This window comes from Actinia tenebrosa, unplaced genomic scaffold (assembly GCF_029948245.1).
Source record: "Actinia tenebrosa isolate PJP-AT-01 unplaced genomic scaffold, QUT_ActTen_1.0 PGA_scaffold0__85_contigs__length_37466705, whole genome shotgun sequence".
In the NCBI taxonomy this organism is placed as follows: Eukaryota; Metazoa; Cnidaria; class Anthozoa; order Actiniaria; family Actiniidae; genus Actinia; species Actinia tenebrosa.
The window spans coordinates 9838279-9865496 of record NW_028292569.1 but is presented as its reverse complement, the minus strand read 5'-3'; the positions used below and the strand labels follow the sequence as shown (position 1 = coordinate 9865496).

At 37.1% G+C, this 27218-nt stretch overlaps 3 protein-coding genes, 1 long non-coding RNA gene and 1 pseudogene across 9 annotated transcripts; 2 read left to right on the top strand and 3 right to left on the bottom strand.

Moving 5' to 3' along the window:
- Window positions 1-4599: 4599 nt before the first annotated feature.
- Window positions 4600-10096, bottom strand: LOC148913423 (uncharacterized). 5 transcript variants are annotated; one of them, XR_016119708.1, is made up of 3 exons: window positions 7738-8064; window positions 7434-7530; window positions 4600-4936 (listed from the first exon to the last, which is right to left on the bottom strand). XR_016119708.1 is itself a non-coding variant. In XM_089029513.1 (2 exons), the coding sequence occupies exons 1-2, from the start codon at window positions 9784-9786 to the stop codon at window positions 4661-4663; spliced, it is 336 nt and encodes a 111-aa protein (XP_088885639.1). In that variant the 5' UTR covers window positions 9787-10096; the 3' UTR covers window positions 4600-4660. The 5 variants fall into 5 exon arrangements, 1 of the variants encoding a protein (XP_088885639.1); XR_016119707.1 differs by lacking the exon at window positions 4600-4936 and adding an exon at window positions 6368-6536; XR_016119706.1 differs by lacking the exon at window positions 4600-4936 and adding an exon at window positions 6368-6536 and having other exon boundaries at window positions 7369-7530; window positions 7738-8059.
- A 294-nt stretch (window positions 10097-10390) lies between these two features.
- On the top strand, window positions 10391-13008 carry LOC116292186 (uncharacterized). The gene is made up of 3 exons (XM_089029510.1): window positions 10391-10764; window positions 11069-11329; window positions 11504-13008. Exons 1-3 carry the CDS (start codon window positions 10665-10667, stop codon window positions 12505-12507), a joined length of 1365 nt encoding a protein of 454 aa, XP_088885636.1. The 5' UTR covers window positions 10391-10664; the 3' UTR covers window positions 12508-13008.
- Window positions 13009-13041: 33 nt separating this feature from the next.
- LOC148913422 (uncharacterized) lies at window positions 13042-15498 on the bottom strand. The gene is made up of 4 exons (XM_089029506.1): window positions 15431-15498; window positions 14683-14865; window positions 14474-14600; window positions 13042-14256 (listed from the first exon to the last, which is right to left on the bottom strand). The coding sequence occupies exons 1-4, from the start codon at window positions 15460-15462 to the stop codon at window positions 13042-13044; spliced, it is 1557 nt and encodes a 518-aa protein (XP_088885632.1). The 5' UTR covers window positions 15463-15498.
- Window positions 15499-15822: 324 nt separating this feature from the next.
- Window positions 15823-17846, top strand: LOC148913421 (uncharacterized). The gene is made up of 2 exons (XR_016119703.1): window positions 15823-15858; window positions 17184-17846. It is a non-coding gene; the product is annotated as an uncharacterized LOC148913421 (long non-coding RNA).
- On the bottom strand, window positions 16067-22456 carry LOC116291481 (uncharacterized; annotated as a pseudogene). The gene is made up of 13 exons (XR_016119701.1): window positions 22227-22456; window positions 21029-21166; window positions 20424-20666; window positions 20169-20208; window positions 19653-19722; window positions 19165-19280; window positions 18677-18846; window positions 18562-18604; window positions 17932-18024; window positions 17598-17806; window positions 17305-17501; window positions 16609-16630; window positions 16067-16432 (listed from the first exon to the last, which is right to left on the bottom strand). The product of XR_016119701.1 is annotated as an uncharacterized LOC116291481 (transcript).
- Between the last annotated feature and the right edge of the window lie 4762 nt (window positions 22457-27218).

Below are 27218 nucleotides of genomic sequence, written 5' to 3'. Positions count from 1 at the left end.
ATTTTTTTGCGAAGAAACCACCGTTCCCCCCTGGGACGTAATAAACTATCGGTCGCTAAGACTCAGACAAACACATCATCGGGAAGTTAACGTTGTCGCGAGAAACCGTAATTTTCAGTTGAATAAAAGATTATTTGCTGGAATTATTGACCTGTGGGAAAAAAATTGGTTTTGCAGATTTTTTCCTTAAACCCGTATCGTAAACGTTTTCACTTTTTTCTTCTGGTTCCAGTGGGGAGCACGGCTGGTTCCAGTGGGAAGCACGGCTGGTTCCAGTGGGGAGCACGGTTGGTTCCAGTGGGGAGCACGGCTGGTTCCAGTGGGGAGCACGGTTGGTTCCAGTGGGGAGCACGGTTGGTTCCAGTGGGGAGCACGGTTGGTTCCAGTGGGGAGCACGGTTGATTCCAGTAGGGAGCACGGCTGGTTCCAGTGGGGAGCACGGTTGGTTCCAGTAGGGAGCACGGCTGGTTCCAGTGGGGAACACGGCTTCCTCTCGCCAGAACCAACATTGTTTTGGGTGAAAGGGGGGGGGGGGGGGGGGGGTCGTTGTAAGGAGAAATTAATGTGTTTTACAACAGGATATTATTTTTTCACTCGTATCATAAACTCCATATCGTACTTAGGAGTTGTCGTAAATAGTAAAATTGAAATGGTCGCACCACATTTCTTCAATCTCAAGCAATGCAAGCAAGACCTTGGGACTGATCAGAAGGAATCTTTGGAATTGCCTTAGAACGTTCGTGAAACTGCATATACTTCTAATGTACGACCTAAATTAGAGTATGCAAGCGCCTCATGGGACCCACACTACAAGAAAGATATGTGAACCTTAGAGAGGGTTCAAAGGAAGGCAGCCCGTTTCTGCCTCCAGAACTACAACCAAACAGCAAGCGTTACAGACATGATTACACAGTTAAAATGGGACACATTAGAAACAGGAAAAAAGAAAAACAGACTGTCATTAATGTATAAATTAAGTCATAATCTAGTAGATATTGATTCAAGAGAATATTTAATACCAAACAATGAAACAAGAACTCGCAAAAGCCATTCATTTAAATATATGATGCCAAAAATGTCTAAGGCCCAGGGCAAACGTCAAACTAACCATTAATTTAGTCGAACCTATTACATTTGAAATAGGCTCAAGCCTAGTACGACGTTTGCTGCAATTGAGAACGACCCTAGATTGAATAGGTTCGAGTCCAGCATAAGCTCGACAAGCGAAGTCGGACATTACGAGTCTGGAGTATGGTGGCCCATCATTATCATGCATATTTTCTTAGCATATTCTGTTTTTACTTACATTTTCACGTCGGATTTTAGTGTAAAACAAAATCTACATGTACTTTATTTGCCAAGTTTATTTTTATTTGCAATCTAAATGCAATTTTTGTACCAATTTTGATTTCATTTTAAATTTAATACTGACTTACTTACACAACTACGAGGCAGCAGCCACAAAAATGAATAAATAAACATGTAAATTCTCAACGTAAAAAGAAAGCAAGGAGTGACATCGAACGGTATAACGACACATCACACCACCATCATTTAAGTTAATATACCCCTTGCATGTGACGTCAAAACAGCTCGATCAGGAAGACAAAACAAATGAATTCCAATCTCCTGAGAAGTGGAACCTAATTTTTTGTCCCCCAGATTGAGCTGCATTTCAAAGTGACTGCAACAGACGAATAATGTCGGACAGCTGTCAGAAGGACGTCATCGGGACAACTATCTTTTAGCATGCATTCATGCATTTCCCTGATATATATCTGTCATGTCAAGTCTTAGTCCACCCTTCTCACGATAGCGTGACATTATAAGATATTTGATTAATTGGAAAAAGGAGTTTACGATTAAATTTGCCACACTGATGATAGTAAAGTTTCAAAGTTTTGAATTTTTAAAACCAAGCATTTTTGCAATTATAAACATTTTTCTGTTGCCATTTCACTCACATTTTTTTATAGTTCTGACAGTTTTTGTATTTCTAGGGTCTTGCTTTAAATTTTTCGATTGCCTTCCATGGTTTTCATGTGTCAGTTCGTAACAAGTTGCACATCTTGAATAAACGATTATTTGCTGGAATTATTAACCGTTAAAAAATATTTTTTGCAAATTTTTTCCTTACCCGTACCCTTACCCTAACCCTTACCCAATGTTTTCTTGTTTTCTTCACACGCGTGCATGAGAAGATAAAATTTGCCATCGTGACGAAGTAGGTTTTGGTGGACGTCAATCAATGCCTTTCCATTGCATTACATAGGCACATGCCCTTATTTTCCGACAATGTAAAGGTTGATTTTACATTTGATTGGTGTCCACGAAAACTCTATTTTGTCTCGAAAGAAAATTTTACGATTTCGCGCGTGTGATTAAGAAGCACTGTAAAATGCTATTCTTAAAATGTTATTCGATTCAGTATCAGGTTATATATATTGAGAGAACCGCTTTTCTGTTGGCCTGGGATGGAATACTATACGATAGTTTTACACCACTATGGTGGCCTAACAGTGCCATAGCAGTTTTGGGCATCTTTTCCACTGTCTTCTTTATTTTATCCACTTATTTATTATTATTGTTTTAATTTCATCGTTATTTGATGCCTATTTTACTTCAGTTTCAAATAATACTTTGTTTTTGTTTTTGTTCTTGTTTTGTTTTTTTTTTGTTTTTATTTTTTTTATTTTTTTGTTGTTGTTGTTGATTTTTTGCTTATTTGTTTTGATTTTTTTTGTTTTGTTTTGATTTTTTTTTGTTTGTTTTGTTTTGTTTTAAGCAAGTTTAGTTTTATTTATTTATTTATAATAATTTTGTTTTTAATTTTAATAATTTTCACGTCTGTTTCAATGACGACGTTAGGTTCCAGGCACGCGCGTGGCCAAATCGCGTTGCTAAGCTGCTTCTCTTCCTCGACAACAAAAATGGCGGCAATTTTGAAACTTTGTTTTCCTCATTCAGCAAAATTAAAACCGGTTTAATAAACCTTTTCTTTCAAGTTAAGATTCCAAACACGAAATACAGGTAAGTTAATCTAATCTTTTATCGAAATTCATTTTATTTATGGAAGTAAAAACGTTTTTCTTCGCAAAAATCAGGGTTTTTCTACCGAGTTAAGTTTCGTGGCTGAGCACGTAATCCTGAAAAATAAAGATATTCAATACGTGTTTACGGCTTCCACGAGCAAACAACATCGACAACTAAAACAAATTTTCGATTCTCATTTGATACGCATCTTAAAATTTAGAATACATGCTAATGAAGTTTTTTTTGGTTTAGTCTAAAAGCTTTTTTATTGACAGATGAATGGCTTCCCTGAAAGCGTAGCAAGTTTATAGTAATGGAGTTTCACTTACGTGGACTAAAACTAAATAACATCGACAACTAAAACATATTTTCGATTCTCATTTGGTAATGGAGTTTCACTTGCGTGAACTGAAGGTATCTTGTCGTGTTTGTGGATTTAAGGCGGGAAACTCGCAAGGATATGTTTACAAAACGTCTACAACCCATGTTGCAGACAAATTACAAGTCGCATATGGTTTATCTGTCCAAGACGACGACGAAAATGTTCATCCACAAAATGTCTGTGTCAACTGTTACGTGAAAAGCTTTAACGCATGCAAAAATTTGAATTACAAGTGCAGCAATCAACCAGTTGTTTAGCACCCGCATGAAAAAGAAGACTGAAATATGCGAGAGTTTTGCAAGAAGAAACCGGGGAGGCAAAAAACTCAAGGTGAGAAAGGGAAGAGGACGCCCCAAACAAGGTTTAAGAAGCGATGGCATTAACCCTTCTCAAAAGACAATAAATATTCCTTCAGAAATAGTTCCGGCGGCACTTATGAATCCCATGCCAAGCATCGAGAGATTTTCCAATATTAGTAAGGAGCTGATCTGCCCTATTTGTCGTGAAGTACTGGACAGGCCATTACAAGCAAGTTGCGACCATTTTTTTGTTACTCTTGCATCGAGAATTGGATTCATTACGTCGGAGACGGTGCTGGGTGTCCCGTATGCAAGAGGATAATTAAGATTCAAGAGCTTCGAAAGCCGCCCAGACTACTATTAAACCTCCTGTCAGCATCCTGTCTAGAGTGTGCTATCTGTAAGTCCCTTGTAAAACTGGAACAGCTTGCACAACACGAGTCTAGCTGCACCTCTTACACGACTGGTCGATGCCCCACGCTTGTTTGCGAAGGTCTGAAAACCCCGTTATCGGCTCCATTGTCGCAGGTAGAAGAGTCCCTGACAACTCATTTAATGAAACGTTGTTTTATGAACTGGCGGAACTGTAAGTATAGTAAAGTATATGATTAGAATATCAGTAGCGGATAGATTTTGAAAGCCAAACACCGAGTTTTGCTGCACGCAATGACGTGAGTGGATGAAGCAAGCCTCGAAAAATGATGGGGGGGGGGGGGGGGATTAAATACATTCCATAGATTGTACTTTTTTGTGGCCGAAAACTGTACGCACCCAAGCCTCCCTCCTTCCCCACACTGCCAGCCCAGCCTCTCCCTTTGCAACGGCCATGAGTCTTAAACATCATTTGAAAGGTTAAAGAAAACAATCACTTGCAGCGTTGGCATATCAGTTTGATAGCGTTTGTTTAATGGTACGAGTTAAAACCATTTTCGTAGAGGGCGCAACTTTATTCTTTGCAGCCCTTACAAGTATCTATCCTACAGCGTTCAAAAATTGGTAGTAGCTTTGCTTCAAAAAGAACTATCCAGCGACGAACCAAAGTGTTACAAGAATGTCGAGAAACAGTAACTGGAGGAGGTTCTGAAAATGTCTTTAAACAGCAACAAAAAGAAATCCAGATGTTGGAAAAGGAAAAGCGCCAGCAACTTTTACGTGAGGCTGGGATAAAGCTCGAGGTTGGGGCTGACGATGGTCTTGCCATGAAGAGTGACTTAGGAATACCCTGGAACAAATTAAGAAGTATAAGAAGGTTTGCATCAATAATGATATTTGAATTAGCATTTGCACTATTTAAGCTGTGCAGCACGTAGGCATTTTGTCTGCGCATGCGTGCAAATATAAGTTTTAATAGAAAAACCGCTGAATTGAGCCTGCAGAGATTGCCCAAGATGGCGGAATATTTTCTGTCTAACAGCGCTTCTTTACTAGTTCTCTGTGTCCTTTGGAGACCATTTAAAACGCTATCGAATGGATATTTTATTGCCTTATGAAAAAGGTTGTCGCTAGGTCGTTATTTTACTCTTTATTTTAATAAAATCATGTAGAAATTTCAACGTTGAGAACGAGAGATTAGTGTTGAAAGGCGCTAAAATAGATAGAGGTAAGGGAGGTAACTTTAACGGTAACGGTTAATTCTTTCTTAATGACAAGATTGATGGTTTATTCCTAAATTAAATTAACCTACAATCACCGCGTTGGGGTAGAGTCGTGAATAATTATTATTTCACTGTACAAGTACTGTACTTGTTTTCATCTTGCAAGCATATTTGAAAGTGGTTACAATCATAGAAAATTCTCTAACTGGTAAAATTTCCTTTTTTACTCATGTTTCATGGTTAGACTGACTTAATATATAAGAGAAAGAAAAGGCCCAATAAAGTATATATGCACTTGCCGTAAATCCTCTATTAAGCATCCCCTCTCGAATAAACCCCCCCTTTCTAATAAGTAACCCCCTTTCTAAAGAAATAATTTTCAAATCCAAACCTTCCCAATTAAAGAAACATGTATACTGATTAAATGTGATTTATTAAAGTCTTGATAGTTCACCAACATGTTAAATCAAACTAATTTGGCCCTTATTTGTGGTTGCATGACCTTCCCACTTCAGTTTTTCCCACTCTGCACTCTAGTTCCTTGTGAATTTAACAAATCGAAGTCAGGTTTCTATGGGTCTGTACAGTAATCGAACGTGGTGAAATGACGAACCTGACAGCTTAGAGCCTACTGCATTTGGGCTAAATCAATACTTAGGTCCCCCTCTCATGAGCCAATAAGCCCCTATCAAACTACCTGAAATGAATAAGCCCTCCCCCCCTCCCAGCTTAATTTAATAGAGGATTTACATATGAAGTAAAAGAAATCTTTAGTGTTATTCATTTCATAACCATGATCATGAACAACCTGTGCAGAAAATTAACAGAATAGCATATAATCAAATTAATTGTATCACCATCCACGAAAAAATGTCATGAGATACCCATCTAAATTAATCCTAATGATGCTGTCATCCCAAGATTAAAAAATAAATTTGGTCAGACCTGGTCAGTTGTGGACATCTATATATTAGACTAAAAATGATAGTATATTGCAGCCTCATTTACTATAGTGATTGTCATAGGATTGGACCAGTACATCAATACAACAGTGCAGCTTGTCGGTTTAATTAAATTTTAATTTTAATTTAGTCTTTCCAATGAAAATATAGAAAGGAACAATTCAAAACAACATCCACTCCTTGTATAGTTTGAAAAATAATTCATTCCTATCCACCTTCCTTCTTCTCAGGACCAGCAGACTACCTTTTCATCATACACCTCTACCTATAGACAGGAACAAAGAAACTATATTGTTATTACATTTAATTATCCTTTTCCTAATTAGTATGTAAAGAAATTTCTTCCTAAAGATTATGGCTGAGGCCCCATTGAGAGGTTGGAATCCTAATAATTATAAGCTTATAACAAATTTCTCTGGAAGTTCACATCAACTGAAAATTGTTTCAACAATTTTGGAAACCACTTATTACAGACTGTAAGTAGCTAGATTATTAGCTACCTTGGGTAGCTCTAAGAGCTATGATAGTTTTTATTTCTCTTATGGTTTGTAACCCTTTAAACTTCCTCTATAGCTATCTAGTACCTTATATATCCTTTCTTATCCATGCATTCATAGCACATAGTGTAATATTAGTTATTTACATAGTGAAAGTGAAAAATCTTCAAAAAATGGTTTAAGGCCACAACTTCTGTTTTTACTTTTAGATTTTAATACAAATTAGACCTGCCTTGTCATTTCTAGAGTGTGAAAAGAACACGAGTTTACTGCATTAGCGTACAACAGTGAGCCAAGATGGCCGATTTAGGCATGACAGGTCAGCTGTTTGAAATTACTGTGTAAAGCCTGCACAATTTTTCAAGGCAAATGACTATGCCCAGTTAATTCTATAGCTTATTAGCTCTTAAATGATAACAAATAGAAATTTGGGGAAAAGCAAAAATAAATAGAAATTTTACTTTTTCTTACTCGGGGTAGCATTCACTCTAATGATATTTTAGCAATAAAAGTCTTACGAACTATGCCAATATTTTTGGTGACAAAGATAAGCAATTTAAAAAACAACTACAATAAACAAGATTGAGGTGTTCAAGCTACCTTATATAGATATTTCAACAACCAACAACTTGAAGATCTTGGTAAACCTAAACAAGGAAAATTACCCAAGATTTGAGGATATGCTGAGGTAGTTGGGATGGTCTTCACATTTTCTTTAACACCATATGCCACACAATTTTTCAGTACAAAAAAATTGCACACCTGTAAAGATAAAAGAAAGGCCATTCTAATAGAGGTAATTTCCATCTTGGGGAATAGTAAAACTTTCGAGTAAATTGACTTTGAATTTGAGTAAAAATTAGCTTACACGCGAATTTGGCTATCAAACAACCTCCTATTTTAGACGATCAGCTTTCAACTAAAAGTTATAATTCAACAAAATGAAAACATCAAAGAATAATTTCTCACCTTAAAGAAAGATTTTCTCAATTTACTGGTTAGATTTTAAATACAACAGGAACAAAGATAACCATGTCTTGAGGTTTTTCCCTTTCGGGCACATTTTGACGAGTGATTTATCTCCAAATAAAAGGACGATGTACTTGTCGATATGCTCATGTGCTAGTCCTTCGTCTCTAGTTTTGATCCTCTTTGAAGCTCTTCCATCGAATGCCTCTAAATTCTGAGAACGTTGATCAGAAAACCCACAGACTGTGCATTCCAAACAAAATGGCGGCTGAAATTTGGGCTAATATCATTAATACTGACATCTTTAGGGGAAAACGATCCAGCTATTGAGAACATGCGTAATAAGTAAATTACGAGCCTTAGATGAATCTGATCCAGCTATTGGTTAAAATTCTGTGACATCATAGCACTGCACAAACGATATGCAAATATGATCAACGTTCACACAAAAACGTATTGGTTTATGATAGTCGAATAACAAGCTTAAAATGATGGATTTTCGGGTTAACTTTCTAAACTAAACATCTTGGAATCAAGCGATATGATCTAGTGACAGACTTTCAATCCACCTCGTAGCAATGAGACTCTATTTTAGTCCTCGCGATCCAACTCGTATGTCTTGAATTGAGGAAGCGAAAATTTATGCGACTACGTTTATGAGGCAAGTCAAATCTTCCAAATATAACGTTTGAATATTTTGATCGTTAAATCATTCGCTGTCTTTACTCGATTAATGGATTTTATCTTGTATCTCGTGCAGGATCGAGATGGAAGTGCGACTTGTGAACAGAAATCGAGACGGAGAAGAATTGCTTCTTGCACAAAAATCAACATTCTTGACCTAGTTTACTGTTCGCTCTGTTCTTGCAGGGGTTTCTCTGGGTTCTCAGGTTTTCCTCCCTCCGTACTAATCAACTTCTAAACTCCAATTTGAGTTGTTAGCGACTGGTAAAACAAGGACGATTTTTGTAATCGTTTCGAATTTAGAGGTGAATGGAATCCGTGTTGTATTTCAGACGAAGAAATAGCTGTTTCTCGTTGCTCGCGGCTTCGCAGCTCGTTGTCCTCACTTCGCGACGATCTTACAGAGAGAAACCGAAATGGATTCCGTGCACGGATCTTTTTTTCTTCTAATTTGACTTCGACTTCAAAAACTACAATGTTAGTTTTAGTGAATCATTTTATTTTGAAAATACGATGTGTCCTTGCTTGACAAAAAGAGTAATATATTTATAAGCAATCGTTCAGTGAGCGTCGTAAAAATTCAGCAGCTTCAACCACCGAGCAGTAGTCTGGATTACAGACTACGAGAGTACGTACAGTGTTAAAGGCTTAGCACTTAAAATTCTAAAACTACAATATATGAAAATACTACTGCTTTGCACTAAAAATACAAAAAATCAAAATGCGAGTCCTGAATGATAAATCAAGATCAAGATGCATGCATCTACTGACTTTTTTCAACTTTTTCACAGTTCTATTGTATTTCCCTCGGATGTCAGGTCCATATATACTTTCTTTTTCCAGTGAATACATCATCAGGAGTAAGGATATAATCTTAGTGAGTATTACATGCATCTCTACATCTACTTGGTATATTGTATGTTGTCAGGATATAATCTTGTGAAGCAGTATAATTTCTACATCTACCGGCTTGGCCTATATTGTATGTAGTCAGGATATAATCTTGGGAAGCAGTATAATTTCTACAGCTACTTGCATGGTATCTTTTATGTTATTTCTATGGCTGGTTATTGCTTAATTTTCTAATGGCAGGCTAGCTGTGCTCGATCTGTAAAGAAATCAAAAGTTCAAATAAAATAATATTAAAGCCACTAACCCCGGCTTTTACCTTACATTTTTGATATTAATTTTTTTTCACACCCCTACAAGTATAAATAATAATCTAATTCCAACGTGTACTATTGACTTGTTTTATAAGGCAAAATATGTTTATAATGTACGAGAGATTGTTGTCTTTCTACTTACTCGTTCAGATTGTGTGTTTTCTTTCATCGTTCTCTTCAGGATGTCCACTTTCCTCCACATCACGACTCATCAGTACAACACACAAATAGTAGAGAACAAGAGTCTCGCACATCCTCAATTGTAATAAACACATCAGCAAAAGAAGATCGTTTGGGTTTATCATATTTTGTTCCTTTTTCACCGTAGACCCTCTAAAAGACTCGACATCAACACTACTGAAATGAGTGTGCACTGAACCTTGCTAAATACCCCCATATATATTGTGCTTTACAAAAAGACTTTTCGCGAGTCCAGGTGCATGAGTAAAATCTCCCGATGATCACGTGACTTGGAGCAGCTAGCATTCAAAACCAAGATGGCTTCAAACACTCGGGTGTCGGAGATCATTTGGACCAAGAATCTTCGAAGTTTGCCGAAATTTTCGACTAAACAAATAGGAAAACATCTTCAGGGCTGTGGGAAAAAAGAAATTGGTTCAAGAGGTTACAAGTTTTTTTCTGAAAATTATATTCACGATTGCTATTATTAGCCTTCTGAAACTTTTACGTCACGAAAGTCTTATGCAAGGAACTATGGGATACGCTAGGGGTAAACAAACAAAATGGCGGATTGTCTTGTATAATGTTTTGGTTTTAGTAGTCTCTCGTACTCCATTTTTTCACTTTTTTGCTATTTTTTTTATCAAATGGTAAATGTTAACTGTTATGTTCCTGGTTGCGTGTCCAATAACCGTTCGTATCAGTATTTAAAGTTTTACAAACTACCCAAAGACAAGGCAAGAAGACGAAGGTGGAAAAAGTTGACACGAAATACGCGAGAGAGAGATTCACAATGGACCTGTCTGTGTCGACTACACTTCGAAGGTGGCTGGAAGAAAGAATTTTATTCTGATCCTTCAATATTTTTATCGGATACCAAAAGAGGAGCCCAGGCGAAGCATGTGGATAAAAGCTATCAACAGACGAGAAGAAAACAACGGAAACTTATGGATTCCTTCTTCAGACAACGACAGAATTTGTAGTGAACATTTCGTTAAAGGTAAGCTGATCTTGAATCGTAATTTTCCCCGTGTATTTGTGATACAGAGTACGCAAAAATAGTATAGAAATGTCTATCTATGTCTATTTATTTCGTGTACAGTTTACGAAAACAAAGTGTTATGTTTTTGTTTTGTTTTGTTTTTTGTTTTTGTACGGTAAACACGCTTCTCTCGGGAAATATTTAAAAAGGGATTAAAAATTATTTACATTCAAAATATTTTAGTTTAAATATCGCTCAAAATCTCCTAAGTGCGTTCATTATCGATGTAAACAATTTGCAATAATTTTTTTTTGTGTACTAGGAAAGAGTGATAATCCAGAGAGCCCAGACTATAAACCAACGATGAACATGGGATATTGTAAAGGTTCAGAAACTGCCAGCAGAAGATTTTCTAGAATTTCTAAGCGAAATTATAAAAAGTCACTTGAAGATTTCTTTGCTGAAAGATCAAGATCGACAGAAGCCAGCAAACGACGGCATGATGATGATGTGACACGTACAGATACAGAAATGGCAGCAGGCGCTTTATTGGATTTGTCAGAAAATAAAGAGAACAACAAAGGTAGGAAAATGATATCTTAGCTTATATTGTTAAAATACTTTTTTTTTCTATACAATTTCTTTGTAGAAAAAGTTGTAATAAGTTTTATATATTTTAAAGTTGTTTATATTAAAATTCAGTAAAAATAATATATAGTATATTTTTTATTTACATATATTATATTTATTTTTTCAGATCGATTTATACATAATATTTGCTTGAAAAGATTAGCAGAGTTGAATATGGAAAAGAAGGAAATTTTAAGGGAGTTGGCACGTCTTCAAGAACAGATACACTCCTTGACTACTAACAACACACCAAAAATGAGGGCCTCAACACTCGTGAATCTCTCCACCAATCCAAATGAATCTACTCTTTTCTATACTGGCCTACCATCTCATGATTGCTTTCTCTGGTTAAGTAGTTTCCTTGCAGATTCCTTCCCGTCATCAAATATTCTTGCTTCAGCTGATATTCTTCTTTTGGTTCTAATGAAACTTAGGCTAAATGCACCTCATAGGGATTTATCCTACCGCTTTGACATTTCTCCATCTCTGGTAAGTTCTCTATTAGACAGTGCTCTTCCTGTGTTTGCGAAGCAAATCCGTTTCTTCATTCACTGGCCAACAAGAGAGGAAGCAAGACGATCTCAGCCGCAGTGTATCAAAGATACCTACCCTAGCTGCATTTCTATAGTTGACTGCACTGAAGTTTTTATAGAATGCCCAGCAAACTTCAATGCAAGATCTGCCACCTACAGTAACTATAAGCATGCTAATACAATAAAGTTCTTGGTTAGCATTGCACCATCTGGTGGTGTATCATTCATATCACGTGCATATGGGGGGAGGGCTTCAGATAAAGTCATCAGTTTAGAGTCAGGATATTTAGATTTTATTCAGCATGGAGACACTATCTTAGCTGATAGAGGTTTTTTGATTGTGGATGAAGTGTTGTCTAGAGGGGTAAAACCCGTCATTCCTGCATATCAGAAAGGAAAGGAGCAGCTTAGTGCAAGAGAGGTGGAGAAGAGTAGGAAAATTGCTCACATTAGGATACATGTGGAGAGAGCAATGGAAAGACTAAAGAACTTTCGAATTCTATCTGGAAAAATGAGCTTGAACATGGTTCCTCATGCTGACAGTATAATGACCATTTGTGCTGCAATTATGAATATGCATCCAAGACTAGTGAACTGAATAAGAAAACTGTTAGCACAACAGTTATGCTGTATAGTGGATTTCTTATGATACAGTACAAACACTAGAGTACAAACACTAAAAGTGTGCAACACTTTGCACTATTTAGTAGTAAATAGTGCTAATTAAACAATAGAAAACAATAGGATTAGCATAATTTAGCAGTATTTAGTGGTATTTATGTTACACACTAAAAGTGTTTGTACTCTATAAGTGTGCAACATAGTACTAAATGCTGCTTAACCATATAAATTCTAATAATGTCTTCTATGATTTATTAGATATTGAAAGTATTGCAAACAGCTTTAACTGTTTTTACTCTTACACATACTGTATGTATAATATGTGTGAGCAATGCCAATGCTAAACCAAATAATACGTTTTCCATATGTAATAAATAGAAGAAAGTTATTATGAGCTAGAGCCAAGAATATGTTGATACATGTGATAAGAAAAACATTTTTGTAAAGCAAAACACCTATTAAAGTATGTATCATTGCAGATTCATCTTCACAGCATCGTATGTCTATAATGTCATTCCTTTTTCTTCTTACAACTAGGACAGAACCATTTGCCAACAGGCTTCCTCTTAACATTTACACATTGATAGTGAAACCACCCAATCTTACATTCCTCGTTGTCACAAAATATCATCTTTCCATAATCTGGTTCCTCACACAGACACCATTTGGTCTCATCCTCCTTGTCATGTCTGTTTTCCAAATGTTTGTCCATTATGTTCCTTGTAAGAATCTCTGGAATAACATGTTCAAGTAAAAACAATGAACAGCGCTCAAGCAACAATTTACAAAAATCTATATCCTTAGGCAATCTAACAATTACCATAGAAACTTCATCTGGACTGGGAAATGTCATCACCACAAAATCACAATAATTACAATTAAATACAAGCATTTGAAATTGAATTTGTGTGTAGTATCTGTGATTTCTAGGAAGCTCAAGATTTTCATCTAAACAAAAATCTGAGTGATGTGCAGCTTCTTCAACAGTTAGAGCCCTATATTTGTAAGGGCACTTAATTTCAAGTGTGCCCTCTCCGCAACAGTCACAAGATAGTACGCCATCTGCTGTTGCCCCCATGAATGAATTTGCGGTGCTGATTCTGAACCCAGATTTATTACATGTGAAGTTCTTGTGGTTGCTGGATTGCATTTCTTGTAAATATTCATGAAATGCGATGCTTTCATTGTCTAGCCCCCATTTCACAGCATCCTTTCTGCTAAGATCATATGACTTGTAGCTCATTATTCTTGTAATGAGGTGGTCAGGGGGTGTTGTCTCTTTTCGGACCAATACATCATGAGCTTTAGTACCTGTGATCCTTCCCTTGCGGTGATCAAACCATAAGGGGCTCACATTCTGACATTTGGTGAATTCAAAAAGATTGTCAATTTGATGTTCAGTAACAGAATATGCTAGAAAGGTTTCTTGTACTTTATTTGACAGTTGATGATCAGTAAGGGACTTGTTTTCTTCATTATAAAGGCTTGTTAGTGTGACAGGAAAATTATTCTCAGACAGTTTCTCAGATGTTGTACTTTGTTGACAAATACCAGGCAATGGAGGAATGAGGTTAAAAAAGGCGGCATTAGGGCAGATTTTGTGGAAAGAAGTAAGTGCAGTGCTATCTGGAAGTGGATCCCTGCTGGATGGTGTAAAAGATTCCACTTTTTTCTTTCTGTTACTGTTGACTAACCCTTGGATGTTATCGACAGTGGTTGGCTTAATCTAAAACAAAATACAACAAAAATTCTTACAACATGTACAGTGTCCTAGCTTAATCATAAATCTTTACTTTTAAATATTTTAGTCAATCGACTGATGTTTTTACCGTGGTAAAATAAAGAAGCTTCCTTCCTTCCAAATTGAATGGATTAGATACTCCAATTTGCTTATTTTTGATTAGATTTGTACAAAACTGCGTGTGTGTAAATACCATATATACCTCTTTTTTGAAAACTTTATTCCATTTGCAAGCTTCACTGGTCACAGATGTTTTATTGATTCCATATCTAATGCCCAGTTCTACCTTAAGCAGCAGGGCTGCAATATGACTACAAGCTTCCCCTAACCTGGAAGAAATATAATTAAAATCATGTCATGATTTGCATAAAAGACATTTATAATATTATTCACTTACAAATTACTACTTACCCTGCAGCACATGTACAATGGGCACAAAATATGTCTGCACTGGTTTTGTGTAGACAGACCCACGGCTGATGAGCTTTTTCCTTCGTTCTCATGGAGGGAAGAACTCCGGCTTTTAAAAAACAGTAAGGTGCTTCTTTAACATCGAACGCTTTGATTTCCTCGACGTGGCCACTTTCAACATATCTACAAACCGGTAAGCGGGTGCAATAAAAAGTACGTAAGTTACTTAACTTTGCGAAATTTATCACGAAAAGCATAGGATTTTGAAAGTCAAAGCAATCTTTTAAATTCCAAACATGACACAGTGTAATTCATTTAAAGAACCTAGTTCAGTTGACTTGTGCTGTAAAAAGTAAAGCAGCTTCAAGACAACAATCTTGTGTTTACATATGCAAATAATATTATCAAATATAAGTGTCATAAACAGCCAATTAGCGACCGCCATATTGCTCAAGTCGCTTGACAAGTTCACGATAAAAATGACCGAAAAGCAATATTTTGAAAACTTTTTAAAAGTTGAGATAAATTTTGAATAAAGCTTTTAGGTTTGCCATAGAGGTTGATTAATTTACGGCTCCATAAAATTCATTCAATGCTCGGTATAAAAGCCATCTATAGACTAGAGGCGTACGTTAATGGGGTTGATATTTGTACAAAACAACTAGTCTTTTCTTTAAAAGCTTATGTACTGGTAAAACAGTCTTTTGCAGTAATACCAACAAAAAAGTATTTAGTATTATAAACTTACCTATATGCCTCTAAGCTCTTGTATGCTTTCATTGATTTTTTGTCAAAAATAGACGGTGTTTCTACTAGGTACGTGTGAATCTGTCCAAAGTCCATGTCCGGCCAAAGAGTAGGGTCGGTCGACCAATTTTTATCTTTTATGATGTATGGGTCCGGTAAAATAGTTCCAGATACACCAAAACTTAATTTTTTCCGGTACCGTTCTTTTGCTTCTGATGGCATACCCATTACATATAAAGAAAACGAATTCTTAGTGTCCTTAGCCATAGCCAAGAGACGGCTTTCCCCAGCCGTCAAAAATTCCACCGCGCGTATGAGTCCGAATTTGACGGCCAGCTTCGAAATGCACGAGCGGATGTGACGTCAAAAAAAGATTCCATGAAACCTGCCTATGGCAAAATTCAAGATGGCGGATACTTGAGAAGAAAGGTTAGTAACAATGGCAGTCTCAACGCGGATTTGGATGAATCATTTAGCTTTTTCTTGTTCTAAAACTCTTTTATCCCGTTAAGAAAATGACTAGAATGGCTTTTCTTGATAACTTTTCAATCGAGACATTGAAGGACTTGCTTATCTTCATATCTATACACACTCTATGGTGATTTTTATAATCCCCCACGCACTAACAACAACACAATTGTAGTTTAGGGACTAGTTTCGTCCGTTTATTAGGACCTTTTCAACCTAACTGAATCTAAAGGCCGCCGCACACGGTGAGCAATTTGCCTCGCGAGCAATTTTCTCACTGGCACGCAAGGCAGAAAACTCACCGTTTGCGGGTAGATTTCGAATGTTTTAACTTCTCGCGAGGCGCTGAGTCAATTTTCTCTCTTGCTTGAAAATTTTGAACTCGCATGACGAAAATTGCAACGTTTGCCACCTTTCTGAGAACCACGATGGAATGTTCTGTTTTGTCGGTGGTTTTTCTTTTCTACCGTCTGACAGTTTATATGGTGAATGGTGCCAAACTTGTCCAGAAACTGAGGAACATGATAAACTAAAACTGCAAAACAAATATTTTCAATAAAAGTATTTTCAATTCATAAGAATGTGATAAATATTTTCAATTCATAAGAATGTGATAAAGCATATGAAGGAATTTTGTGCAATAATAATATTGTTTGATTTTTATAAGAACATGTGCATACAGAATAAAAAACAAACAAATAAATTTCTTACCGTGCATGTAGGGGATTACATCCTGAAATTATAAAGATTTATGTTACTATCACAACACTAAATAAATATAACAGCTTCTACTTTCAATCTACTGGTCAAGAGCCATGTGTTATTGGAGAATAGATGCACAAATGATGCTGTAATGGTCATCTTGAATGTTTATCGCATGCTCAGTTGAAATTAGGGATATCAAAACACCACACCACCAATTTCATAAGGCAATACAGACTGGAAAGTGCAGATTTAAAGTAAAAGCCCTTAACTAATAATAAAGGAATTCTGAATCATTAGTCTGCAGGATCTAGGAGTGGGATGCATAGCATATTCCTCTTTTGCAATTGTGTTGATCATTGTTGCTTATTGCCATTTCATTTGATCTGGCCACAACATGGAGAATACCAAGCCATATGGCATAGTCTTTTGTGGCCAGGGTTGGATAAGTAAACTGGCAAGATGGTGGGATTTGTAAGTGTTCTGGATATGAGAGCCCTAATCTAATTTCATTATCATATTGACATTTTGCACACAATAACTGTTATTTATAACTAAAATGTTTTTTTTCATTTTTCATTCAGGTTATCTTCAAGAGACACTATATACTCAGTACTAAGCTTTACTATGATATGCACTGTACCGTTTAGAAAATAGTTAATGAATTGTATAACAACTTCTATAAGCTTTAAATTATTGAAGTACCTCATCAAAAGTAGCCTTGCGGAAGAATATGACCCAATTCCTGGCCTTTTCTTTAAATTGAAGTGGATCCAGATATTTTTCCTCACCAATGTTAGCTTTGAGAGCATCACATAAAATAATACCTCAAACTCCCTCCAAACATTAGTGAGTTGTACCACATCGAGAACAGGGGTGTTGCTTGTTTGAACTGATGATAACTATTAATTGATAAACAATACAAATATCACCTTTAACAGTTAGCTTGACATTTGCAATGAGCATGAAACATTTATAGAAATGAAGTAATATATTACCTGAAACTGTATGTCATGCTCTTTGAAGTAGTGCTTCAAATTGGCCCTCAGAACATCTTTGGTTCCTGTAGTTCTTAATTTGTATTTTTGGGCTACAAGAACAAGTTGCTGCTTGGTCAGACAATCCAGGCTTGTCTTTGATTTGTCTGCCATGTTAGAAAGAAAATCACTTATGGCCAGGTTTTTGATCACATTCTCAAGGTCATCACCTATATTTTTAGTGATTAAAAAGATAATATTACAGGTGCGTACACGTGTATACAGTTGATCACAAACAAATATTTTAGATTTATTAATTGGCATGGAATTGGCATAGAACCACAATATCACATACAGTCAAATGAGGTCCATTTTGTTGTGGTCTTTCCATCCTCATCTTGTACATCATAAAACTCAAATTTCACTCCTGCATTAAGCAAAGAACGATTTTTAGTTATTGATTTAAAATAGGTTCCCACTTAATGACAACCATGAGTGTGCACTTATCTAGAAATAGTTATACTGACAACAACATGTACGAAAGCAAAACAATTAATATAAACAAAAAGAAATCATCACAACAACAACAAATATTTTTCTTATGATATGTTACCTAAGTAATTAAATTATACCCCTTAAGCAATTTCAAAACCTATGTAATAAGTAAGCACATTGTCATAATTATTATTAGTAAATAACGTGAAATTTAAGCTTGAAACTTGTTTCATCATAAGTATCTAAGGAGATTTACATAATTCCCATGAATGCCCTAATTACCAAGACAATACAACATTTTGTTTAGCCAGCCTCCTTTGCAGCCGTTCTTAGGGTCGTCATGCAACATTCCGTGACTACAAGGGAAATAAACCTCTGACTGTCCCCAAACGAAATGTTGACTTAACAATCATTCAAGAATAAACAAACAAAAATAAGATAATTATTGAGAGTTACTAGCAAATTTACCAATTTCACGCATAGCTATTTCCCATCTGATCTTTCTTTTTTTGTTCGATTGCCCAACATGCGACCTATGAAAATTTTAAATTATTACTGAGTTATTGTTTTCATTTTACATAATTCAGCTTTCACATTTGACTTACTTGGTTAAGAAGTTTTCCTCTTATTCTTAGCATAAGGTGGAGGGTGTCGGGGACTACATTTGTGAATTCAATCGGCACCAGAGGTTCATGTTTAACATCGAATTTCTCACCATCAGAGTTAGCTAGTTCGGAACATCTTTCTATGGACCTTTTGATAGGCCAGTCTTCAACTGGAATCAATGTTTTTTTCAAAGATGTCAACATTAAAAATATAATCAGCAATTATATACATGTACAGTAAAATATTAGCTTTATATTCTTTTACTCTAAAGTGAACTTGTGGCAGGATGTCAGGAACACATTTTAGGTGAGATCAGGATATTGCCGAATTATATTTGACAAAGACAATAAACTTGTGGGCAAAAATGATAAGATTTGATGACATGGACCCTGTTTTGGAACCTCTTACCATAGGGCCTTTTTGAGTCAATGGTGTTATTATTATGATTGATCATCATCAATATCATATTGTTATTGATTATACTTACTGGACATATCTTTGAGAAGTGCTTTGAAGCACTCACACCAAATGCAAAAATAGTTGGAACAGGGACTGTTAATTCCCAATAACATTGCCATAAATTTCCAATCAGCACATAATATCCTATAAACAGCATTTAAAAAGTCCAGTATTAAGCAAGTTCGATCAAATAAAACTTATCAAAATATACAATTACAAAAAATAATAATTAGCAATCTTGATCTATTATATAACATACATTATCAATTATCATTTCTTTGTATGTGTAGAGTGCAAACAATATAACTGAAACTTTAGTAATACTAAATAGCACAATTTCATGCAAATTCAATTGTTTTCTATTGTTTAATTAGCACTATTTTGTACTATTTAGTAATTAGTGTTTTACGGATTAATTGTTTACACTCTAGGACTAATCTAGTGCAATATTATTATAAATTTGTAAACATCTTAATACTACTATTATATATATGTAATATTAAATCACATTTTTACCAGGTGATTGGAAACAGTTTATTTTTAAGATTCACTCCTGACTGCCCTAGCTCTTTCATTTCTGAGTATACTTTCTTCATTGGAGGTTCAGACAAAATGCCATGGTCCAATATTTTAGAACTACTAAAACTATCAGTATATAACTGACTATAGCCAGCTGCTCTTACATGCAAGTCCTATCATTAATTTAAACAATTCTGTTTTTAGAAAGTGGTTCATGTCATAAAATAGAAAATGGCTACTTGGTGGCCACTTGATAGAAGTACTATTGTATTATCAATAGTGCCATGACACTTGGGTTGGGACTTTGGCATTTAAATACTGTACTTGAAAATTCCCCTTCCCCACAACCCCCCTCATACATTTATTTACATCACTAACACCTACATCACTAACACCTGACCTAATGTTTTAAGTTTGTCTCCGGGGTATTATAATTTATACCAAAATTACAATACCAAAAAACAATACCAGCTTTACAACCTATAGAACGAGAGTATGTGGACCGCGTGGCACTAATGAAAATAGTAGAAGATAATATGGGTAAGTTGTAGTGCTTGGGAACGAGGCTATTCCGGGCGAAAGCCCTTGGAATTAAATTCGGAAAAATTAATTTCCGACCTCGCTGGGATTCGAACGAGTCATAATAGATATAACAATAGTTCGGCATAAATTATATTACACTGGAGATCATCCAAGTTTTCTGTGTCCATGTCAATAACAAAATATTTTTATTATCAAAGCAAATCATTTTGCACTTGAACTACAAACATGCTTACCATCATAAATCGAAATACAGTATTCTCTATCGGGACTCCTTGTTTCTGTGTTTTCAATTGGTACAGTGAAAGCAGTCATTGTACTTCCAAGCTTTTTTGTTGATTTTCGACCATCCCCAGAGAAGCGAAGTTGAAGATTTGGTTGTGGAGATATTTTTTCAAAAAAATGTTGGTCATTGGCCAGGTATGTAATGATGTCTTTAATGGACCTTGTACATCCTTTAACAGTAGACTCCTATAAATTTAACATATGAACTGATTAAATCTGGACTTTCTAGACTAGCACTAGATATAAAACATGGGTCAAGGTTTATTTTGTAACTGCACCAAGTTGCTTTCTTATTAAATGAAATTGAATTGAAATTGAAATAAAATCGATTATGGTATGCACATTAAAAAAACAATAATGATGAAAAGGTAAATTATACACCGTGAAAAGATGAAACAACTTACTTACTCATCTTTTCACGGTGTATAATTTACCTTTTCATCATTACTGTTTCATTAGAAACACCGACGCAGCTCACACTAGTTTTTAGCTAGTTATATCTTTTTATTAAAAAAACAATATCATTTAAATAAATTATGTATACTTACACTGAATTCTTGAATTTTGATTATAGAGTTGAGATTGGCTCTTTCTTTTATTAAACTGCATAAGCTTGGTAGCTCTGAGTTCGGCACTTGCTTTAGCTCATGATAAGCCAGATCTGACACATCACCATCATCCTTTGCCTGAAAAAAATATTTAAGATAAATATACCATATAATTCAGTTAATAATCATTAAAGTGAAAGTTGATGAATTAGTGAATAAATATGTAATATATTAGATTACTAGTAAGTATCAACTAGGCAAATTCGCTCAGCTGTACACGTAAATATAATTCATAAGTGCCTTCATACTTTCAATGCTTTTTGAATTGTGAGTATGTTCGTCTTAGTCAGGTGGCTAAGTGCAAAATTTTGGTCAGATCTATACACAGCGGACAAAAGCACCAAAATTGGCATAAATGTAGATTAGAGTATGGTAATCAATATTAGGACCGGTGCCCATTTCAATCTCTTCAGGATTCCATATTAATTGGATTTTAATTTTCTGAAAAAAGTCAGTTATGGGCTCCCTGTGGTCAATATCTTAAAAATGTGGTTTTTGGCCGATTTTCTTTTTAAAATTCATATTTTTGATACCAAATAGCTAGTACTGTTTGCTATTATCATTTCCATTAATAGATATATTTTAAACATCGAATAAAGGGTGAGATTTCAAATAAATGCTTATCAAGCTCATACCCAGTCCTCAACTCGGTCATCCAAGATAATAGACAAACAAATACCCATTTTCTTCTAAACGTATGGCGATTTGTACATATTTCCCCATTTTCGATACTTTTAAACTTTCATACCTATAGTTTATACAATTGAATACTATCTTGTATGACATGTAGTAGTATCTTCAATTCAAGGGAATCTCAAATAGATATTCCTAGATTATACAAATGCCAAATTTCTATCATTAATGTGTGTTACTCCCATTGCATTGACACTTGCAAAGAGGAGTGCAGTCTAGGCCAGCCTTCACACATTTACATCTTGTACACTGCTACTTACATGCACACTTTAGTAAATAGGCAGCCAAATTGATCAGGAGAAGGAATATCCTGGTTGCTTATGTCACTCGTCCAGATACCTGCATGGAGGATAACTTACTGAAGCTCTCTTAATATACTGCAATAGTGCATTCTAGAGACATACATCGGTTATATTTCTAATTATACTATTTTCAATTGTCTTACCTGAGTAGGAGGAATATTGCCAATTGCTCTGTTGTGTCTACAAAACAGATCCATTCTCACATCGTTGATGGAGCTCAAGGGGCTTGACTTATCGTACATGACGACAGTCATTCTTTCAAGCTCATGGAAGTGGGCTGAATCTGAGGTCAGCTGCTGAAATAGATGTATAGCAAGGAACTCCAAAGTGGGTGTCACATTGTCGTTACAAAGTACCCAAGTCCGGGTACCCAAGCCTGCCAGGCAGACCGTATTGCCTTCCACAGAATGAAGACGTAGTGTCGCAGCCGGTAATAGCGTGGAAAACAGGGAGGGAGCGCGACTTCTGTACACCAAGGGAAGCACAAATCCTGTTAATGCTAAGAACTTGAAGTTTCTTCCCATTCCAAAGGCTACCCAGATATCCACGTCTGAATTGACGGCTTTCATGTCATGGAACTTCCCAACAAGAATCACCACGACATCTGTATCCACAGTTCTGACAAGAGTTGTGACGGTATCTTCAGTGTTCAATGAATGACGCATTTCTACGCTATTACCGGCTGCGACACTACATCTGCATTCTGTGGAAAAGACAAACGGTCTGCCTAGCAGGCTTGGGTACCCGGGGGAGGCACTCCCATATATTGAAGGGCGGGGATGCAGGCTTGGGTACTTTGTAACGACAAAAATTCAACCCACTTCCATAAGCTTGAAAGAATGACTGTCGTCATGTACGATAAGTCAAGCCCCTTGAGCTCCATCAACGATGTGAGAATGGATCTGTTTTGTAGTTTTGTCTCTAGAATGCACTATTGCAGCATATTAAGAGAGTTATCCTCCAGGAAGGTATCTGGACAACGAGTGACATAAGCAACCAGGATATTTCTTCTCCTGATCAATTTGGCTAGCACAAGATTGACGACGTGTGGACGCCTGTTTAAATGACCATTTCAGAGGTGTCAAAGGCTTGCCAAGAATTACGTAAGTGTGCATGCAAGTAGCAGTGTACAAGATGTAAATTTGTGAAGGCTGGCCTAGACTGCACTCCTCTTTGTAAGTGTCAATGCAATGGGAGTAACACACATTAATGATAGAAATTTGGCATTTGTATAATCTAGGAATATCTATTTGAGATTCCCTTGAATTGAAGATACAGTACATATCATACAAGATAGTATTCAATTGTATAAACTAAAGGTATGAAAGTTTAAAAGTATCGAAAATGGGGAAATATGTACAAATCGCCATACGTTTAGAAGAAAATGGGTATTTGTTTGTCTATTATCTTGGATGACCGAGTTGAGGACTGGGTATGAGCTTGATAAGCATTTATTTGAAATCTCACCATTTATTCGATGTTTGAAATATATTTATTAATGGAAATGATAATAGCAAACAGTACTAGCTATTTGGTATCAAAAATATAAATTTTAAAAAGAAAATCGGCCAAAAACCACATTTTTAAGACATTGACCACAGGGAGCCCATAACTGACTTTTTTCAGAAAATTAAAATCCAATTAATATGGAATCCCGAAGAGATTGAAATGGGCACCGGTCCTAACATTGATTACCATACTCCAATCTACATTTATGCCAATTTTGGTGCTTTTGTCCGCTGTGTATAGATCTGACCACTTAGCCACCTGACTATCTCTTTTTGAGTGGCAGACTCCACCAATGCGTCATTAAAATCAAAAGTTATTTCTTCCAACCCAACTTTGAACTTCATCTGAATGAGAACAAAAAGTTATGTTTTTTTTTCTTCAAGTTTTTTTATTACAATAAATGACAATAAAAAAGATCCATGCAAACCAATATGCAATTTTGTACAAACCTCCTTCAAGACCCACTCTTGTGGTAGCTTCTCCATTTGAGCCATAATCCACTTTTTTATTTGATTTTTTTTCCGTGATCTACTGCTTGGCAGAAGCTCTTGAAATGGCTTTCTATTTTGTAAAAAGTCGTCTTGTTTAGTTGTCGTACTCAACCGCTTTTCCACCTCGAGTTGGGTTTTTTCTCTTTGAAGTCGTAAAATTTTAGCTTTTAGATCACCTAATTTATCCTCTAACTCATTGATCTTTCTTTCTTTCAGAAGCACTTGCTCATCAGGAATGTTTAACAATACAGATTGACTCTGAAAGCATTGAATATTTTGACGAAGAAAACCTAAGTTAATTTTTTTCTGTGCCGGAGGCTGAACATAAAACTGCGAGTAATAAGCCTCGGCCATGTTTTCCCCTTGAAAACGTACGTAAAATGAGCATTTCGTGATGTTAAATTCCCGCCAATTATAATTTATCACAAAACAGAATCAAGGCATAAATTATCTTGCGCGAGAAACCAAAGAAAATGCCCAAGATTCGACAAAATAGTTGAAAATCTTGAGTGGTCCGTGTAACACTCCACAAAGAGCTTTTCAATTTAGTTATCGTGAATTGGACATATGAAATTTGCCGGATTTTTGAATTTTCATTTTTTACGATCATGTCAAAATTCGAAAATTATCTCATCAATGTCAATTTTCAATTTTTGAATTCAAAAATTAAAAATCAAAATATATATTTGAAATGAGCAGCAGTAAGGGGGACTCGCGGTCACCATTCGGAATCGCCCGGGAATTACCCGTGTTTATGCACTAGCGTCCCCCGCGGGAATTACCCGTGTCCCGTTATATGTTGCGCGCTGAGCCCCTTACTGCTGCTGTGTTGGGGATTAAAGGTAGCCGAAACGATGGGCAAGGTCGCAAACGGAGGATAAAATATTCCTTAGATATAGATGGACACCATCAAAAGCATTAGTAACAAGACTGTGCGCCGACTGCGAACTCAGGTGCTGGACCGCTTAGAGGCCGACTTTGCCTTCACGACATTTATGGAGGGAGATACAGACGAGACGATGGACGAGGAAAGAGCAGAAAGGATAATTGGCTTGATGCCCGAAGGTAATTACCGCCTGGAGTTGACGTTTATAAAGTATTTAGACGGCGAGTGGATAATAGAAAAGGGCAGGAATCCAATACGGGCGTCTGGCAAGAAGGACCTGTTCGTTTTAAACAAGGACACGCGTCCTGGGGCGTTGGTGGGCATCGACATGTTGTTCTACGAAGTTGCTTACCCGGTCACCGTGGTTATTTACGGTGCGTATGAAATTAAGAACCCGGACGTTAAGAAGCTCAAACCAATGCGGCATCCGGGTAACTGCGTACGTAAGTTAGTTAGAGAGTTCTTCGAGGATTCCTCTAGGGGAGGTAAGCTTACGTTGAAGAGAAGAGAAGCCATCAGGAAATGGGAGCATGCTACTCGTAGGGCAGGAGCCACCATTGAAAACATCAAGAAGTTAGAGGTTGCTTTAGAAAGGCGCATACACGTGAAAGACATCACCGACGGCTTCATCTACTCCGGGACGCACAAGTATGGGGGCCGGGGTGCGCCTATCGTAATTTACCAGCATAACGCACATGCGTGGAGGGAGTTAAGGTTCCCCAAAAAGAAAGAAACATGCGTTTACAAGGAGTCACCGCTTGCAGAACTAATCCACGAGAATTCCATTTGGTTAATGGACGCGGAGGGAAGTCAATTTATGACCCAAGATGGTACTTTGTATCGTCCTGAAGTGGAACAGCTGCGCATTCAAAGCGCCTGCGAGACTTTAGGAGAAGACTTCTCCGACGAAGTGCTTAGCAGTCGCCGTTTGGACTTCTTAGCCGCAAAGAAAAGTAACGGGTGGAAATCCACACCGGAGGAGTTCAAAGATATAGCTAAAGCTTGTGTAGAACACGGTCACGGTGGTCTGTGGAACATGGAGTACGATGAAGACGAATACGTGTCGCTGGATATGAAACATTGTTACCCCGCAAGCTTCAAAGGCCTAGGAGATTGTAAGGAATATTACGACCGTTACGGACATCCAGATTCACAGTTCTTTCGTGTTGCGTTGGATGGTCACTACGACGCCCCAGCAACGGGGTTTGTACGGTTGACCACCTGGAAATTAGCAGCGGGTCTGCACCCCATAATCTACGGCGCGGGTGGTCATAGGAAAGTTCACACAGGGCGCAAAAGAAGGTGAAAAACATATGCAGCGGCGCCTAATAACGGACGAAGGTGAGCTAAGCTTCCTCATCAAGCGCGCGCATGACAAAGGAACGATGGTATCTGTGGAGAAATGGGATTACCTCGTAGACGATAAACTACATGAATGGAATGCGCTGTGTTATTACCAGGACCATCGACCGCAGTATTACCATCTGCGTGCCAGCATGTTAGCCTACGCGCACATTAACCTTCTTGCAATGCTCCTGCGGTTTGACAAAGAAGACGTGCCGCGCGTAGCCACGGATTCCTTGTACGTGAAACCGTACGTGTTGGAAGAGATGAAGGAATTCTACACTGCCGATGAACTCGCAGAAAGTGGACAATGGCGCGTTAAAGATGAGGAGATAAGAGCCTGGCGAGCACGCGTGGAGTATCACGGCGAGCATACTAAAGGCGCCGTAACACCCACTGAGGAGCCTTTGCCTTCCGTTGCCGACCCCATTTCCTACCAACGCTTCTCTTACCTCTACGGTACGGGAGGCAGCGGTAAGACGACGCGTGTGTTAGAACTCTTTCCTAAGATAAAGGTGCTAACGCCAACGCATCGTTTGGAAAGAGAACTCTGCGAAATGGGTTACGACGCGCAGACCTACCACCGCTTCTTCCGTTGGAATGGTCAAAAGTGGGTACCAGAAGCCATCCACGACATACCTCCGGTGATACTTTGGGATGAGATTTGCACCGTGCCTTTGGAAATCCTGCAGGAGTTCGTAGACTTCCTCCGCGGAAAGTGCCAAGTAATATTCGCCGGAGATCCCTGCCAGCCTCCTCCAATATCCGGAGAAATGCCCCACGAATGGCTAAAGGGGTTCGTAGACCATGCGGAGGAAATCAACACCGACTACCGCAGCAAGGATCAAATAAGAAACCTGAAAGCAGAACTTCGGGGCCTCAGTGATGCCGAGCAATGCAAAACA

Bases quoted from the DNA above. Each gene is read 5' to 3' on its own strand.
- LOC148913422 (XM_089029506.1), bottom strand. From the start codon at position 15,462: ATGAAAGCATACAAGAGCTTAGAGGCATATAG. The intron at 14,866-15,430 runs GTAAGTTTATAA...ACCGGTTTGTAG, and splicing joins AAGAGCTTAGAGGCATATAG to ATATGTTGAAAGTGGCCACG. The intron at 14,257-14,473 runs GTATATATGGTA...ATTTTGTTTTAG, and splicing joins ATAAAGTTTTCAAAAAAGAG to ATTAAGCCAACCACTGTCGA.
- LOC148913423 (XM_089029513.1), bottom strand. From the start codon at position 9,786: ATGTGGAGGAAAGTGGACATCCTGAAGAGAACGATGAAAGAAAACACA. The intron at 4,937-9,726 runs GTAAGTAGAAAG...AATTTGTTCCAG, and splicing joins AAAACACACAATCTGAACGA to GGTATTCCTAAGTCACTCTT.
- LOC116292186 (XM_089029510.1), top strand. From the start codon at position 10,665: ATGTGGATAAAAGCTATCAACAGACGAGAAGAAAACAACGGAAACTTA. The intron at 10,765-11,068 runs GTAAGCTGATCT...TTTGTGTACTAG, and splicing joins TAGTGAACATTTCGTTAAAG to GAAAGAGTGATAATCCAGAG. The intron at 11,330-11,503 runs GTAGGAAAATGA...TTATTTTTTCAG, and splicing joins AAATAAAGAGAACAACAAAG to ATCGATTTATACATAATATT.